Source organism: Onychostoma macrolepis, chromosome 11, assembly GCF_012432095.1.
Source record: "Onychostoma macrolepis isolate SWU-2019 chromosome 11, ASM1243209v1, whole genome shotgun sequence".
NCBI classification, from domain to species: Eukaryota; Metazoa; Chordata; class Actinopteri; order Cypriniformes; family Cyprinidae; genus Onychostoma; species Onychostoma macrolepis.
This window is the reverse complement of record NC_081165.1, coordinates 14,912,683-14,927,266: the sequence shown is the minus strand read 5'-3', so window position 1 is coordinate 14,927,266 and position 14,584 is coordinate 14,912,683. Positions and strand designations below refer to the sequence as shown.

At 37.2% G+C, this 14,584-nt stretch overlaps 2 protein-coding genes across 12 annotated transcripts in view; one reads left to right on the top strand and one right to left on the bottom strand.

Annotated features, from left to right (window-relative positions):
- The window catches only part of zgc:113276 (uncharacterized protein LOC553748 homolog), an 8,492-nt gene extending 5,944 nt beyond the window's left edge, over window positions 1-2,548 (bottom strand). For 4 of the 7 annotated variants that reach the window (XR_009273315.1, XM_058790791.1, XM_058790794.1 and 1 more), the window contains exons 1-4: window positions 2,435-2,506; window positions 2,130-2,306; window positions 1,862-2,034; window positions 1,075-1,290 (exon numbers count right to left, since the gene is read on the bottom strand). Coding sequence is in view for 6 of the 7 variants with exons in the window: in XM_058790791.1 (XP_058646774.1) it covers window positions 1,075-1,290; window positions 1,862-2,034; window positions 2,130-2,304 (564 nt within the window). In the remaining variant the exon portion in view is untranslated. Of the gene's footprint in view, window positions 1-1,074; window positions 1,291-1,861; window positions 2,035-2,129; window positions 2,338-2,434 lie in introns of all 7 variants that reach the window. The other 3 variants (XM_058790792.1, XM_058790793.1, XM_058790795.1) reach the window with 3 other exon arrangements.
- Window positions 1-14,584, top strand: il1fma (interleukin-1 family member A). 5 transcript variants are annotated; one of them, XM_058790798.1, is made up of 11 exons: window positions 1-968; window positions 2,902-2,973; window positions 3,712-3,857; window positions 4,021-4,143; window positions 10,857-10,983; window positions 11,070-11,176; window positions 11,261-11,357; window positions 11,643-11,985; window positions 12,082-12,201; window positions 12,381-12,517; window positions 12,798-14,584. In XM_058790798.1, the coding sequence occupies exons 5-11, from the start codon at window positions 10,972-10,974 to the stop codon at window positions 13,041-13,043; spliced, it is 1,062 nt and encodes a 353-aa protein (XP_058646781.1). In that variant the 5' UTR covers window positions 1-968; window positions 2,902-2,973; window positions 3,712-3,857; window positions 4,021-4,143; window positions 10,857-10,971; the 3' UTR covers window positions 13,044-14,584. The 5 variants fall into 5 exon arrangements, with proteins under 5 accessions (XP_058646781.1, XP_058646780.1, XP_058646784.1 ...); XM_058790797.1 differs by having other exon boundaries at window positions 3,712-3,916; XM_058790801.1 differs by lacking the exon at window positions 2,902-2,973 and having other exon boundaries at window positions 3,788-3,857.

Here is a 14,584-nt window from a genome sequence, read left to right as displayed (position 1 = left end):
AAGCCATATCTAAACATGATCCAGAAGCGCAGGCGTTTTCTCTGGGCCAAGGCTCATTTAAAATGGACTGTGGCAAAGTGGAAAACTGTTCTGTGGTCAGACGAATCAAAATTTGAAGTTCTTTTTGGAAAACTGGGACGCCATGTCATCCAGACTAAAGAGGACAAGGACAACCCAAGTTGTTATCAGCGCTCAGTTCAGAAGCCTGCATCTCTGATGGTATGGGGTTGCATGAGTGCGTGTGGCATGGGCAGCTTACACATCTGGAAAGGCACCATCAATGCTGAAAGGTATATCCAAGTTCAAGAACAACATATGCTCCCATCCAGACGTCGTCTCTTTCAGGGAAGACCTTGCATTTTCCAACATGCCAATGCCAGATACTGCATCAATTACAACATCAGGGCTGCGTAGAAGAAGGATCCGGGTGCTGAAATGGCCAGCCTGCAGTCCAGATCTTTCACCCATAGAAAACATTTGGCGCATCATAAAGAGGAAGATGCGACAAAGAAGACGCAACTAGAAGCCTGTATTAGACAAGAATGGGACAGCATTCCTATTCCTAAACTTGAGCAACTTGTCTCCTCAGTCCCCAGACGTTTGCAGACTGTTATAAAAAGAAGAAAATAACATTTGATATGTCATCTATGTTGTATTCTGAATAAAATATTGAAATTTGAAACTTCCACATCATTGCATTCTGTTTTTATTCACAATTTGTACAGTGTCCCAACTTTTTTGGAATCGAGTTTGTATATGTACATTGGGACGCAGGGATGCATTCCTTGCTGCCGTAAAGCAATCCGCACTTTTCGCTGAATTTCGTACCCGCTCACTCACCAATCTTGGCTATACAAGAGCAGCTGTTTGTGAGGGAGCGTGAGAAACAAGCCAAACGAAGCCATTCGCCTTATTAGAAGTCAATGTACCATCAGAATGACTTCCAGTTTGATTGATTATACTTCAAGGTAAAACAAAAAACAAAACTTGCATTCAGTTGCTTTAAAACCAAGCATTTCACAGTCGGTTTATTAATTATTGTTAGTCAGGCATTCTCTTGCGTGATGCTCGGACCTGCTCCTGGAAGAAGTCTATACCGAGCTGTGTTCCTGGAAGACTGAAATACAGGTTTTTCTGTAGGCCGTTTGTTGAGCTAAGACGCTTTTTGTCCTTCTTTCCCAGGCGATTGTCGTTAAAAAAAGCATTCTCGTCCTGAATATATATTTTCTCAGGTAAACAGTGCAGCTCATCCTCCCGAGTTTGCTCCAACACAAAGTCCTGCAAGGCCTTCTGAGATTGTACACAGATTCACAAACTATTAGTCCTTTTGATAGACAACATCATTGTAATGTTTTTTTCTTGGTTTGCATTATTGTTTGTACATTGTTCGCGTCTGACCATCTGTTCATCTGTTGTATTTTATTACAACAAAGTAGGCTACTAACGTTTTTATTATTGAAATCAGGGATTCCCAAACTTTTTTGTCAGCCGAAGCCCTTTGACCTAAAATATTTACTTTAAGTTTTCTTTTGAAGTTTTCCTTTTTCCTTGAAGATTTTAAGTTAGCATTTCAATAGTTGAATAACATGCTGTTCACAGTTCTCTGGTGTTAGTTAATTGTCAAATTATGTTTAGGTAAACAAACTAAATATTTGAGCATTTTAGTAAATGTTTTATTTGAATTGTTTTTCATTTCAATTATTTATTTAGTTTATTTTTCCATTCTTATCAAATTATTTAGTTTCTCATAAACTTACGAACCTTCAGTTTGGAAATCATGCTTGAACTTTTTGGAAGAGTAGAGTATTTCAAAAGCACACGTTATCAAAATGTCAACACACACTCCCCAGTGCTAAATTACCTTGTTAAATGGATCGGTGTGAACCAGCGTGTGTGATCGAAGGTGAGGGATGTTCAGGGCGGTAAACTGACTTTCCCACAATGATGTCCATTTTCCATAAGAATCCACCACTTTGAAATGCAGTGGAGGACTTGGCAGACGTTTGGCTTCATTCTCTGTGTCAAACACTGGCCCTGTTGGAAAGAAGATCTAAATCAGTCTGTGATTAAAGCATGGAAAAATAAACTATAAACAATCTGTTGTCCTTTTCACAAACTGCTTGACTCACTGATGGCTTGTCTCTTTTTGTTTTTGTAGCGTATACTTTTAGCTTTCGTTTTGCTCAGCTGAATTCCCTGAAGGATGTCAGCGCTTGATTGGCAGAGAGGTTTTTCAGGGTTTGAGAGCAGAGTAGCGAGGGTTAAAGCATGAGGACCTCCTCCAATTATTAAAACATCCAACATCCCTAAAGAGAGAGAGAGAGATGCAGAGAAGAGCTAATGAAAGCAAGCAAGAGAAAAAAGCATTTTTGCATGTCACCTTTAGTTGAATGATCTTACTGTTACTAAAGTAACAAAAATAATAATCTTGTACTTGCTAATGAGGTCTGTTTCCTCAAGATGAAGAGCAGTTGGTTGACAAAGTGACCTGTTGGACAAACAGTTTTTGGTTTGGGAATAGTGTGGCACGTGTTACGCTGCCCACTCTGAGTCTATAGATACTTTGGCTCATGATTGGCTGTCTGACTGAGTGTCGGTCTCAGAATAGCTCTGTCCTAGAGCAGAGAGGCTTAATTTTAGCTCACACTTATCACTGTTATCTAAACAAGAAAGAACTTTAAATACTGGATATTTTGGTATCTCCAAAATATAAAAATACCATTTAACATAAAATATTGTTGGATTGGATATTCTGGATAACTCTGAAGGATATTTGATGCTACAAGTTTGTTGTTTGCTATATGACTAGAAATCAGAGTTGTTATTATTAATTACTAGAAAACATTAAATAAATGATCCAGAACAATGCCAGATATGGACATATTTGTTTGTTTTGTATAGATGTGGTCTGTTGTAGGAGCTACATGACTGATTCAGGGAGGAACCTGTTTTTTGATGTGCCAAACCGCTTGAGTGAGTATGTTTGTACGAGTGTCAGCCTCAGAAATGTGGCTCTTGAGGTTTTGAGGATGTTTATGATCATTTTACATTGTGGTTTGACACAGAGCACCATGTAGTTCCTCTGGTAATAATTTTGGCAATCATGCATGCATTGGTTGGTGTGTGTGCTGGTGGAATGGAGTAAAACTGTCTGGTGACTTGTTGGCAGGAAACCACGGTATCAAAATATGATATGTATGAACCATGTTAGCAAAGCTGTCAATGTAAAATTAAATATTTATTTCAAAAATAGTATTCTTCTCCAGTGCGCTGCCACTTTGAACTGTCCTTGTATGGGAAAAGAGCTAAATAAAAATTCTTCAAAAAATGTCCACTAGAGGGAGACATGGACCCGTCGTGTCCAATTTATTTGTCACTGTGTTTTGGGGGTTGTTAGGCCAGTCGGTTGTTTTTATTTTATATTTGTTCTATTTTTAATTTTGTTTTTGTTTTATTTAATTTCTCCATTCTCATTAAATCTTTACCTGCTAACCACTTCTTACCTCTTTCTGTTCAATCTTTCTCCCACCATCATTAATATAAAAAGGATATGCCATTTGTTTTGTTTTTTTATTCTGTTACTTTTTAGCCTGAGGCTGAGCTCCATGTTACATAAAATGTAGTCTTTAGGAACGTGAAGATGTAAAATTGATGTCCTTGTTTTTGTATGTAAACAGTGGGTGATTTGTGCATATTTCTTTCCTGATTCAGATGAGATTAGCTTGATGGATTTCACAAGACGTTAATTGCTGGACTGCAGTCATGTGAATTACTTTGTTTTTATGAGCTGTTTGGACTCTCATTCTGGTGGCGCCCGTTCACTGCAGAGGATCCATTGATGAGCAAGTGATTTAATTGTACATTTCTCTAAATCTGTTCTGATGAAGAAGCAGTCTACATTTTGGAAAACCTGAGAGTAAATACATTTTCAGCAAATTATCATTTTTGGAGTGAACTTTTCCTCCCACTGATGGGATTTTATTTTTATTTTTATTTTTTTTCTTGTTTTGGTTTGAGCAGACATGTCACATTACATCACCTTCCAGCTCGCCCCAAAAGCATGATGATGATTAACACTGAGACTGAAAGAGAGAGAGTAGTGTCACCTCAGAACTGTGAACCCTGAGAGAAAGGCACTTTGTGGTAAGTTTGTTTACTCCTTCATTTGTTTCATAGTCATATTCTCTATTGTTTTTACTCACACTCAGACACATCTGCACACTGTTTCAAACACACATACCGATGGTTTTAGTAACGGAAACGAGTAATTCATTGCATTCAACCATCACAGGAACAGTGAGTAACTTAAGGGAAATACGAAGAGCTGATATCATTCTGTGGGTGACTTTGACCTCTTTATTACAAGGTTTGCTCTCATGAGGATGTGCCAATTGTATAAGTGCTTATAAACTAAAACGTTTTTTATTGTATTATATGTACATTTAAATTGTGTATCTGATGTCTTTTTTGTCTCTGTTGCCTCTCCATAAATAGTTCAGTAGTGGGCAGTTTGGCAGGATGCTCGTAGCTTTGTAGAGGGACAAGCAGGAAATGTTTGTACGAATCAGGGTGGTAGAAGCTTCGTTAATTGTTTTCTCATTCAGTGCAACTAAAAAAAAAAAAAATAGCTTCAGTTTCAAATATGGGACTGGAGTTGTCATTAGGTAAGCATGCAGTCAATAAAAATAGCCTATATCATATAGAAACATTGCTTATAAAATTACTCAGTACATAAAGTCAACACATGTTGTTTTATTATTAAAGTGCATATTGCAGGTTAAAAAAAAATTCCAAATGAATATATAAACTTGTATGAAAATACCATATGAACCGTTAATGCAGGATTTGAAAATGTTTTACAAGACGTGAGTGCACAAATTTAGAAGAAAAAGTGACGCTTTCCTTGACAGATCTCAAAAACCGCTTTTTTTCCAACATCGCGTCATATTACTTCACATAAGGGAGCGGTGTGCCGCGCGCTGCTGGTATTCAGTGGAGCGCGCGCGAGTCAGTGTGTTTTCGAGAGTTATTTTTATTTCAATTTATCATGGTCATGGTAAATTGTGTTTGTGGAGGTAACACTAACTCCAGCCTGTCAGGACATCGAGTCCACAGGTTTCCTAACAAGAAATAGGACGGTATCTTCCGGGCCTCGGTGCGTTTGTGCAGCTGAAGAGACGGGACTTCACTGATGCATCTGCTTCAAACAACGCGGTGGTGTGTAGCTTAACGATCACTTTACACCGGAAGATTATCATCCCGGCGATATGAGTTCCACATGGGATACCGAAGCAAGAGCCTAGTGAGATTCGGTGCACACAGCAGCTTCATCGGGTCCCGGTCCGCCTGTGTTCGGCCGCCGGCGGGAGACATGATGCTCACGGATCCGTCAGAGATGCTGCTCCACGAAAATGTCAACTGTGCACCTTAAGTCTTGTTTTTTAACATTTGCTAATTACCAAATCAGTGAACATAATTATTTAAATAATGCTAATATTATAACCATCAAGTCTAGTTACAGCTTAGTGTCATTGTTTGTACAACTAATTGGTAACTTTTTTGTCATGTGGTGTGTTTATAAGGCTTTGGATGATGAGAGTGTGAAGATCTGAAGCAGCGGAGGCCAGCTGTTATTAACACCTCTACTGGACTGCAGCTTCCACTCCTAACGGAGATGCAGATGTGATGGAGGCCAAATGGAAAAGCATGGTCAGCAGTGAATGTGATCTAAACGTAAGCTTCTCCCAGCATATGTGTCAGACCTCATCACCACAGGCTCCACGAGAATGCAGCACTGTCTTGTCTTCCGCTACACCTGCTCCTCTTTCCAGATCCCTCCAGAGGATAAACAAGATGAGGCTGTTGGCGTGTGTCTAGCACAGCATTCACGATTTAACACACTTTAACAACGCATTAGTGCGATACCCAGACTGAAAGATTGTTAAATGTGTCAGATGGTATATTTTTCTTTTGGTAGTATATGTTTGGTACATCTACATATATATATATATATATAATTTATTTATTTATTTTTTAAGTTGAAATGTTGTGTTTTGAGTTAGGTTTGATCTGTGCTATGAAATATTTGTTATAATTTAGTGCTGCATAAATAAAACTGAATTGAATTAACCATAAATGCAGATCTGCTTGATATATATATGATGTAAACTTCATAAACAAGTTTTATACAGTAAAACAATTTGTGATTGTGGATGACACAACAGCCATTGCTTGATGTGCCTGCACAGAACACCACAGGCCCAGCGGACAACTTGCCTGTATGCTGTCTATATTTATTGCGTTATACCAATAGGATCAAAAAGTGTTATTTACTGGTAGTCGTGACCTAAATATAGGCAACTTGTAACTGAGAAACAAAATTATTCAGATAGTTTAAATATTAAAATCTTTAATTTACTATGTATTTATACATATAAATATTCAGCTCAGATTAATAATTTATCTCTGCCCTAAACATACATGTGTCTTCTGGCCTGGAGAGGTCTATGCTCCTGTCTGAAGTGAATATATAGGTTATCTGTAGCACATATTATGGGTTCAGACAGCAAGCCTCAAAGCCTGGGAGCAGAGTCAGACACTGCACATCAAGTGTGGGGGTCACATTCTCCACTAAGACCCGGTGTGTAACGCATCTAACTCCCTGCAGCACTGACTTTTCTCTCTCTCTCTCCTGCGGTGATGAGAAACCACTATATAACGCAACGTTAGTGTGACGCCTGATCAACGCTTATTAGTTTCTGTTACTAGTAAGTATAAATACTCATAGATGACCAATACTAGTTTTGCTATTGCCTGATTAATACATATCGTTAGTTAAGGTGTGTGTATATCTGTAAGCTGACTGGTCTCTCACCAAGACACCTGCCCTGTTCTCCTCACACATTAACTCAATCTGTCTCCTCTGACCGTTCTTCTGTCTAATCCTGACCTAATTTTATCTGTGGTCCGTCATACGAGTGTAAGTAAACATTTAAAATTTCCACAGCGTCCGAACTGTCATTGCTATCCATTGCTTTCCTATGGTTGAATTGGTCCGCTCTCCCTTTTGATGCGTCACTTCTGGTTTTAGATGCGGAAGTAACTTTCTCTCACAAAAACGGCTCCAGAAGCCTTAATAGCGTATTTTAAAGTTTATTTTAAAGAAAATCTAGTTCCTACGTTATTTTTCTATACATCGACTCACAGAAGTCTCTAACCTGCAATATGCCCTTTAAATGTCATGATGACTCTCAGAATTGCTGAAAGAGTCTGCACCTGAAGATATAGATATATTTGTTTGTTTGGTATAGATGTGGTCAGAGAGCACCCTCTGTTTTGATATGTCAAAGTGAGTAAGTTTCTGTACGAGTGTTAACCTCAAATGTGGCTGTAGGCTCCTCAGATGTGTCGTGTTTGTGAAAACATGTCTACAGGTGTTGAGGAAGTATATGAAAGTTTTACACTCTGGTTTGAGTGTAAAGGGCCATGCAGGCCTTCTGGTATAATGTGGCTGTGTAGAATGGCATAAAACTGAGGTGACTTGTTGGCAGGAAACCACAGTATCAAAATAACCTATGTACAAACGTTGCTACTAAAACATCATATAAAATAAAATATGTAATTTACAGGAGTAGCTGAGAAATTCTGTTTAGTCGTTTACCCTCATGTTGTCCCAAACCCAAAGAATTTCTTTTTTCTATGGGACACAAAAGGAGAATGTTGAGGAATCTTCATACAGCTCTTTTTCATACATGGACAGTGGGAAAAAAGCACCATAGACTACTATAAAACTAAACCATACACCTTAGCTTTGTGCGAGGATGTTAAATACAATATTAAATAAAAGTACTTTTTCCTTGGAAATGTACTATGTCTATATACTGTTTGTGTTTGGATGGATGTGTTTATGAATGCCTTGCTATTGACAAAGTCAAAAAAATAAATAAATTTGAGGTTAACAGTTGTGCACTCGTCCACACAAAGTGCTTCTTCCCCTGCAGCCAGTTTCCTCTTCTTTTGTTAATATTACCTTACATGAGGAAGTGATCATGTTTCGGGAGTATAAACGTGTACCGTTCTGCATGTGTAACCTCATTTTCTTATTTCCTCAAAGTATGAATTATGTCTATTTAGGTTACTTTCAGTTTGCTGTGAAATAGGTTGTGTGCCCTGCATGGTGGAAAGAAACAATAAACTCTGTGGTGATTCTTCTGACAGGAAGGCTGGTGTTTTCACACCTAGTTCATTTTAGGCCTGTCAAACACTCTCAGTTTAGACATAGGCGTAATTTTTGGGTGGGACGGGTGGGACCTGTCTCCACCACTTTTTGCCAGAGTTGATTTTGTTCCCACCACTTTTTGAAAGCTGATGAAAAAATATAACATGCAGAAGGCTTATAATGCAAAGTAAAAGCAACTCCAACCAATCTTTATAATTTCATTCATTCATGTAACACAAAACACATTTGCGCCCATCAGACAGGCCTGATCTATAAACCTTGTCATGAACATATCAGAATTCATAAACAGTAAATGGCGTAATTATGTGTGCAGCATCGCACACTCTGGACCGCATGCACTCTACTGTGTGAGATGAAGATAACAGAATGCTTTATATTTACACATTTAGATCAAATATGCCACTCTCATAAATTAAGCACACAAATTGCATAATGTAATTATCCAGAGGTTAAATTATTATAAGTTAAAAATCTACTGTAGGCTATATTAGACAGTTAGGCAGGTCTGGTTCCAGAATCAAATCACTAAGGGAGCTTCTGAAAATAGTGAGAGCTCTAACCTTAATGCTAATATATTTTGACATATGTGACCCTGGACCACAAAACCAGCCTTAAGTCGCTGGGGTATATTTGAAGCAATAGCAAAAAATACACTGTATGGGTCAAAATTTTTCTTTTATGCCAAAAATCATTAGTATATTAAGTAAAGATCATATTCCATGAAGATATTTTGTAAATTTACTACTGTAAATATATCAAAATGTCGTTTTTGATTAGTAATATGCATTGCTAAGAACTCATTTGGATAACTTTAAAGGCGATTTTCTCAATATTTAGATTTTTTTGCAGCCTCATACTCCAGATTTTCAAATAGTTGTATCTCGGCCAAATATTGTCCTATCCTAACAAACCATACATCAATGGAAAGCTTGTTTATTTTGTCAAAATACATCCATTGCTATGGTGCAAAGAGCGCTCCCTTTATAATTACCTCTGTACACTACACAATGAATCTCTTATTTACATTGTATTTAGACTTTGTTTTAATGAGAGGATTCATGAGTGCACAATACTCAGCACTGGACAAAAACAGTAAGTGGATTTTTAACTTTTAATGCCTCTGATTGGTCATTGCATTCATGAAATCAATATATAAATGTTATTATTAAAGCTTCAATTTAGGGTGCTTACCACCTACTAGCACCTCCGTAAAACCAGGCTTGCAGCGTGGATTGCTTGACTGTGAAATGCTGTGATAAGATCAATTTTATTTGAATGCATGAATTATGTGATTGATTTGAATTAATTATCGAGAGAGAGAGAGAGAGAGAGAGGGATGAAAGTTGCATGTGTAAATTGCATCTGTGTGTCACTCTGCAAACATTGAAGCTGTGAGTTTAGTTACTTTAAAAATAGCAATTTCACCCCAGACTTGCTGAGAAATGTAATGTAGTGATTAAGTATCAAAGCTATTAGGGGTTAGTCGTGGCCTAATGGTTGCCGGTTCAATTCTTGCGCCGGCAGGAATTGAAGGTGGTAATTGTGAATGAACAGCACTCTTCGATACCATGACTAAGGTGCTCTTGAGCAAGGCACCGAACCCCTAATTGCTCCCTGGGGGCTGGAGCAATAGCTGCCCACTGCTCCGGGTGTGTGTTCACTGTGTGTATGTGTGTGCATTTGTTCAGTACTCACTGCTGTGTGTGTGCACTTGGATGGGTTAAATGCAGAGCACTAATTTCGAGTATGGGTCACCATACTTGACAATACGTCACTAACTTAACTTAACTTAACTTAACTATTATATTAATAAAAAGTCACGGAGCAGTGTTGACAACATGTTTCTGTGCTCCTGAATGTTTTTATATGTGCACTGTGCGATCTCCGATCCCTGTGTGCGAGTGATGCACATAAGAGCATGTGTGTCAATGAAAGCAGCGCATTAATATGGAACAATGATTAAACTGACTTGGAACTACCTGTGCAATAAATGGTTTTAATGCATACCTGCCAGGAGTATGAAATGCATTGATAAAGCTCTGCAAATGTCATGACAGGGGTTGCCAGATCTTCCTCACCCCCTTCCCTGTCCACTTCATCTTTCAAATTTTCTGCAAAGTTCTTATGAATGTGTGGTGTGAACAAGAAAGGGTCTGAGTCTGAGATCACTTCCATGCTGAAGAGGACCAAAAAGATCCAGGTCTTTTGAGTACAATGTTTTGTGAACACCAAAAAGAACTGAGGTCACTTTCAGCTGGTTTGCTTTCTGGTTCACTTTAAGTGAACTGGGTTTGGTTCTTTTAAATCAAACTATATGTGAAAACACCCTTAAATAGGTATACATTAAGATCAGTTAACCAACCTAAATAAAGAGAACGTTTCCTGTCAAAAGGTCAGCTTTGTGCCCCAGTTTGCAGACAATGGTTTGCCTTTCAGACTCAAGAGAGATGAGCAGCATGTGCAGTGTGGTCATATTGTGTGGCACAGACAATTTCACAGAGAGCCATCAGTTTAGAATTATTTGCTGAATTATTATTTGCTTAGTGATTACACTTTTATGTCCTTCCCCTACAACTCTATGCTTCTCCTTTTCCAACCAACGCTGACACTGGTGTAGTGACATCAGAAGTATAGCTTCCTCTTCCTACGGCATCATCAGGTCTACCGACTTTCAAAAGGCAGTGTTTTAGAGTCTGGACACACACATCCTCATAATCGGTACTGAGATCATCATGGCAGCTGAGGTAGGTTTCAATCTATAGTAGATCAACATCTATGTTAATTGATAGATGTATCCAGTTGAAAACATTTTATGTGTGATGTCTTCTAGGGAAATCCTGTTTGTGGTGGTGTCATGTTGCTCCACGCTGAACGTGAAGGGAAACACTCGTATGAAGTGAATGGCTTTTTTAACTATAACAAAGGAAAATTCGCAAGGTGAGAGTATCTATCTATCTATCTATCATCAACTGCGTAACTTATCTGGCTGTCTGTTCATTCATCTATATCTTTTTTTTTCAGCAAGGGAGATAAAGTTCTAATGATAAACAACACAGATGTGGAGAATTTGACTCCACAGGCATTTGCTGAGCTGCTGGTTGAAGGGTCCCCCTTACTTGTGAGTTTTGTATTTATTGACACATGCTAATGCACTCCTATATGAACTTTCTCAGATCATTGATATGTAAGAGAGAAGTGAAACTGAAGTTTTCACATGGGGCTTTTTTTTGCCTAGTCAGGAAACTTTGATTGATCACATGGACATGTGGGTGGGTGTTTAAAACATTAAATTCCAGAGATTACATCATCATGGTTTATTTTTAATGAACTGCTTGAGCAGTAAAACACCTGTCTGAGCTAGATTTACATCATCTGTGCTGTGGTCTTAAATCTCCTCTCTTAGAGTATACATCATTCTCCCAAAAAGAAAACCGAAGGTTGTGAATCTGAGGAAATCAATGTGTGTAAAAAGGAGCCGACAGTCATGAGATTCAACATGATGATGGTAAGAGAAGAAGAACTGGAAGCCACTGAAGTTCAGCCATCGCCAGACTTTGAAGACAAGGACATTGAGGATGACTGTTTCAGTAGCGACAATCTTCTGCTTGTCTCCATGGCTGAGACAAGCTTCAGTGTGGTCGTTGCTCGGGGCTGTGATCCTGACAGCCCTTGCAACAGCTGTGGAGGGATGAATTGCCAGTTTAATGATGTTGTTGTCCTGCCTGCGACAGCTGAGATTACCTTTAGTAAGAAACAAATGTTGCATTTGTTGACAATACAATTCAAGTTCTTAAATGTTATAACTGATGTCCATAAAACTTATTTTTCCTCTGTTTTGTCAGGTTCTTCAAGGATTTTGATGCGGATTAAAGAGCAAAATAATGTGTTCATTAAGAGTTTCTTGATGGAAAAGTATCTCACCCCAGAGAAGCAGCATATGTTTTTGAAAGACACCATGTCAGGTTGGTAATAAAAATAAGTGTATATTAATTATATATATATACATCTCATTTTGTAACTACTTTTTGCAATCAAATTAAAAGTTTATTTAGAAGTAAAATAAATAACTGAACTATCATTCTTTGTTTTGATTTGATTCAAGTATATTGTGAAATATATTTTGCAATACTTTTTGTTTCAGCAAAAATCACCCTCTACTATTATACTATCACCACGGGCTGTGAAGGTGTTCCTGTTGTACTGAACTTCAGTGGCACAGAAAATTTCTTCTGCTGTACCAACAAGCAAGGTGAAGATAAGAAGATGTTGACAGTCATGGTAAGTTTTTTTGTTATTATTAGGATGTATTACATGTTTAAGAATTTTTTATGCATCACCTAAATTTAAAGGAATGTACTTTTTATACTTTTTTGAAACACATTTTCTAATGTCTTTTTTTTTTTTTTTTTATTATTATTATTTTCAAGTCAAGTGAAAATCAGTGAGGTCCAATGTTCTTTTTTTTTTTTTTTTTTTTGTAAGTATGATTTATGCACTGTATTCTTATGGGTGAACTGTTCCTTTAAGCTGAAACTAGACTTGTGTTGTTTGTCTGCAGAGCCATAATAAAAAGGACCTGAAAAAGATCTGTCCTGATGACCAAGAAAAATGGTCCCTTGTATTTTACATGTCTTGTGGGCGAGACAATCTCCGGCGTTTTGAGTCAGCTCTTTACAGAGGCTGGTTTATCTACACACAAAGCATAGATAATAGAGAAGTGGACATGCATAAAGAAGATCAGTTTGACAGTAAACAAGACAGTGCCTTCTCATTCATAATTCTGAGTGAGAATGGGTCATGTTAGAATTCAAGGTCTTGATATGGACATCACAGCATTGAGAAGACTTTGTATAGTAGTGGTAGATTATCATTTATTATCTTAGAAGTTATTACAAGCTATTTTAAGTATCAGTTTTATATATCACACTTGTATATGACATTTTATAACTGGGAATTTTTCTCAAATTAACTTACAATTCCAAATACTGATGATTCAAACCCAACCCCAACATTATGAACTGATCTTTTTGATTCAAGCCTACTGCTTCATTAAAAATGTCAATAAATTCTTTGGATTGGCATCTTAGAAAGAAGCAAATTGGTCAAATTAGTTTGTTAAGAGAATGTGCTGGAGACTGTTTAGAAGCATTGGTTAAAGTTGCCACATGTTTTGGACGAGTTTAATTGTTAAGGTTGTCCTAGAGGAAGCAGACTCTTCCAAAGAATGGTGTGTTTTACTGCCATCGCAGTAGTGAGTAGATATGTATCATACTATGAGTTGACGTTGTTGTTTTTTTTGTTGTTGTCTTTTAAACTGATGTTTGGGTAACACTTGAAGGGGTGTGCGTAGGTCATGTCATGAATATGAAGGAGGTTTTATGCATGTCATTCTCTCAGTTATGTCATTTTTAATGCAAAGATGACATTATTTGACCTAACCCTACCCCTAACCCTAGCCCATAACAAAGACATCTCAAACAATGTCATCTTTGCATTAACTGAGCGAATGACACTTAATGACAGTTGTCATAAACATGCATAAAAACCCTTCATATTCATGACATGTGTCATGTCATGATTATGAAGGTGTCATGTCAGTCTTATGCACACCCCTTCAAGTAAAGTGTAACCGATGTTTGTAAACCAACACATGTAATTCATATTTATTTTTATTGCTAACTGCTCGTAGTTACTTTTTGTACTGAAATATTATAATTTTGCAAAAATTTTGAAATCTTTTTTTTTAAACACAATGTGTGTAATTCCTGTATTTATATCATCATTAGTATAAGATAAAAGCTACTAACAACTTGCTTTTGCTGCATAATTGTATCATTTACCATATTAACGTGTGTCTATGTATTATGTTTTTTCTATAAAATCGCAACAAAAAAACTTATGAATCAAGTTCAGTGCTTCAGTAATTGTTTTAGATTCATCCTACAACACAGTTCCAGTGGTACTATAGTTATGGTTATACATCATAGTGTGATGTTTCTTATGTCACTTATTAACTGATGCCTTTATTCAAAGTTATGAAATTATAGTGATAATGTTTTGAAGAGCTTGTAATTGTGCTTATATGTACTTTTGGCATCAAATTGGTGGTGTAAGGTTCCAAGATATAATTGAATTAGACCAAGCTGTATTAGAGCTGAATAAGTTACTCAAAAAATTAAATCTGTACCGGAGCTTTGAAAAGTGTGTTTTTTTTTTCTTTCTTTCTTTTTGTGACTGTTGGATTCTTGTCTGACTTGTAATAATGTTTTGTAATTGTGAGTGAACCTGCATTAACGCAAGACAAACTTCAGACTTTGTCTGACAATAAAGTTATATCATATCTTA

Coding starts and splice junctions, on each gene's coding strand:
- il1fma (XM_058790801.1), top strand. Junction 11,358..11,642: donor TTGAAGGGTCCCCCTTACTT/GTGAGTTTTGTA, acceptor CTCCTCTCTTAG/AGTATACATCATTCTCCCAA. Junction 12,202..12,380: donor TTTGAAAGACACCATGTCAG/GTTGGTAATAAA, acceptor TTTTTGTTTCAG/CAAAAATCACCCTCTACTAT.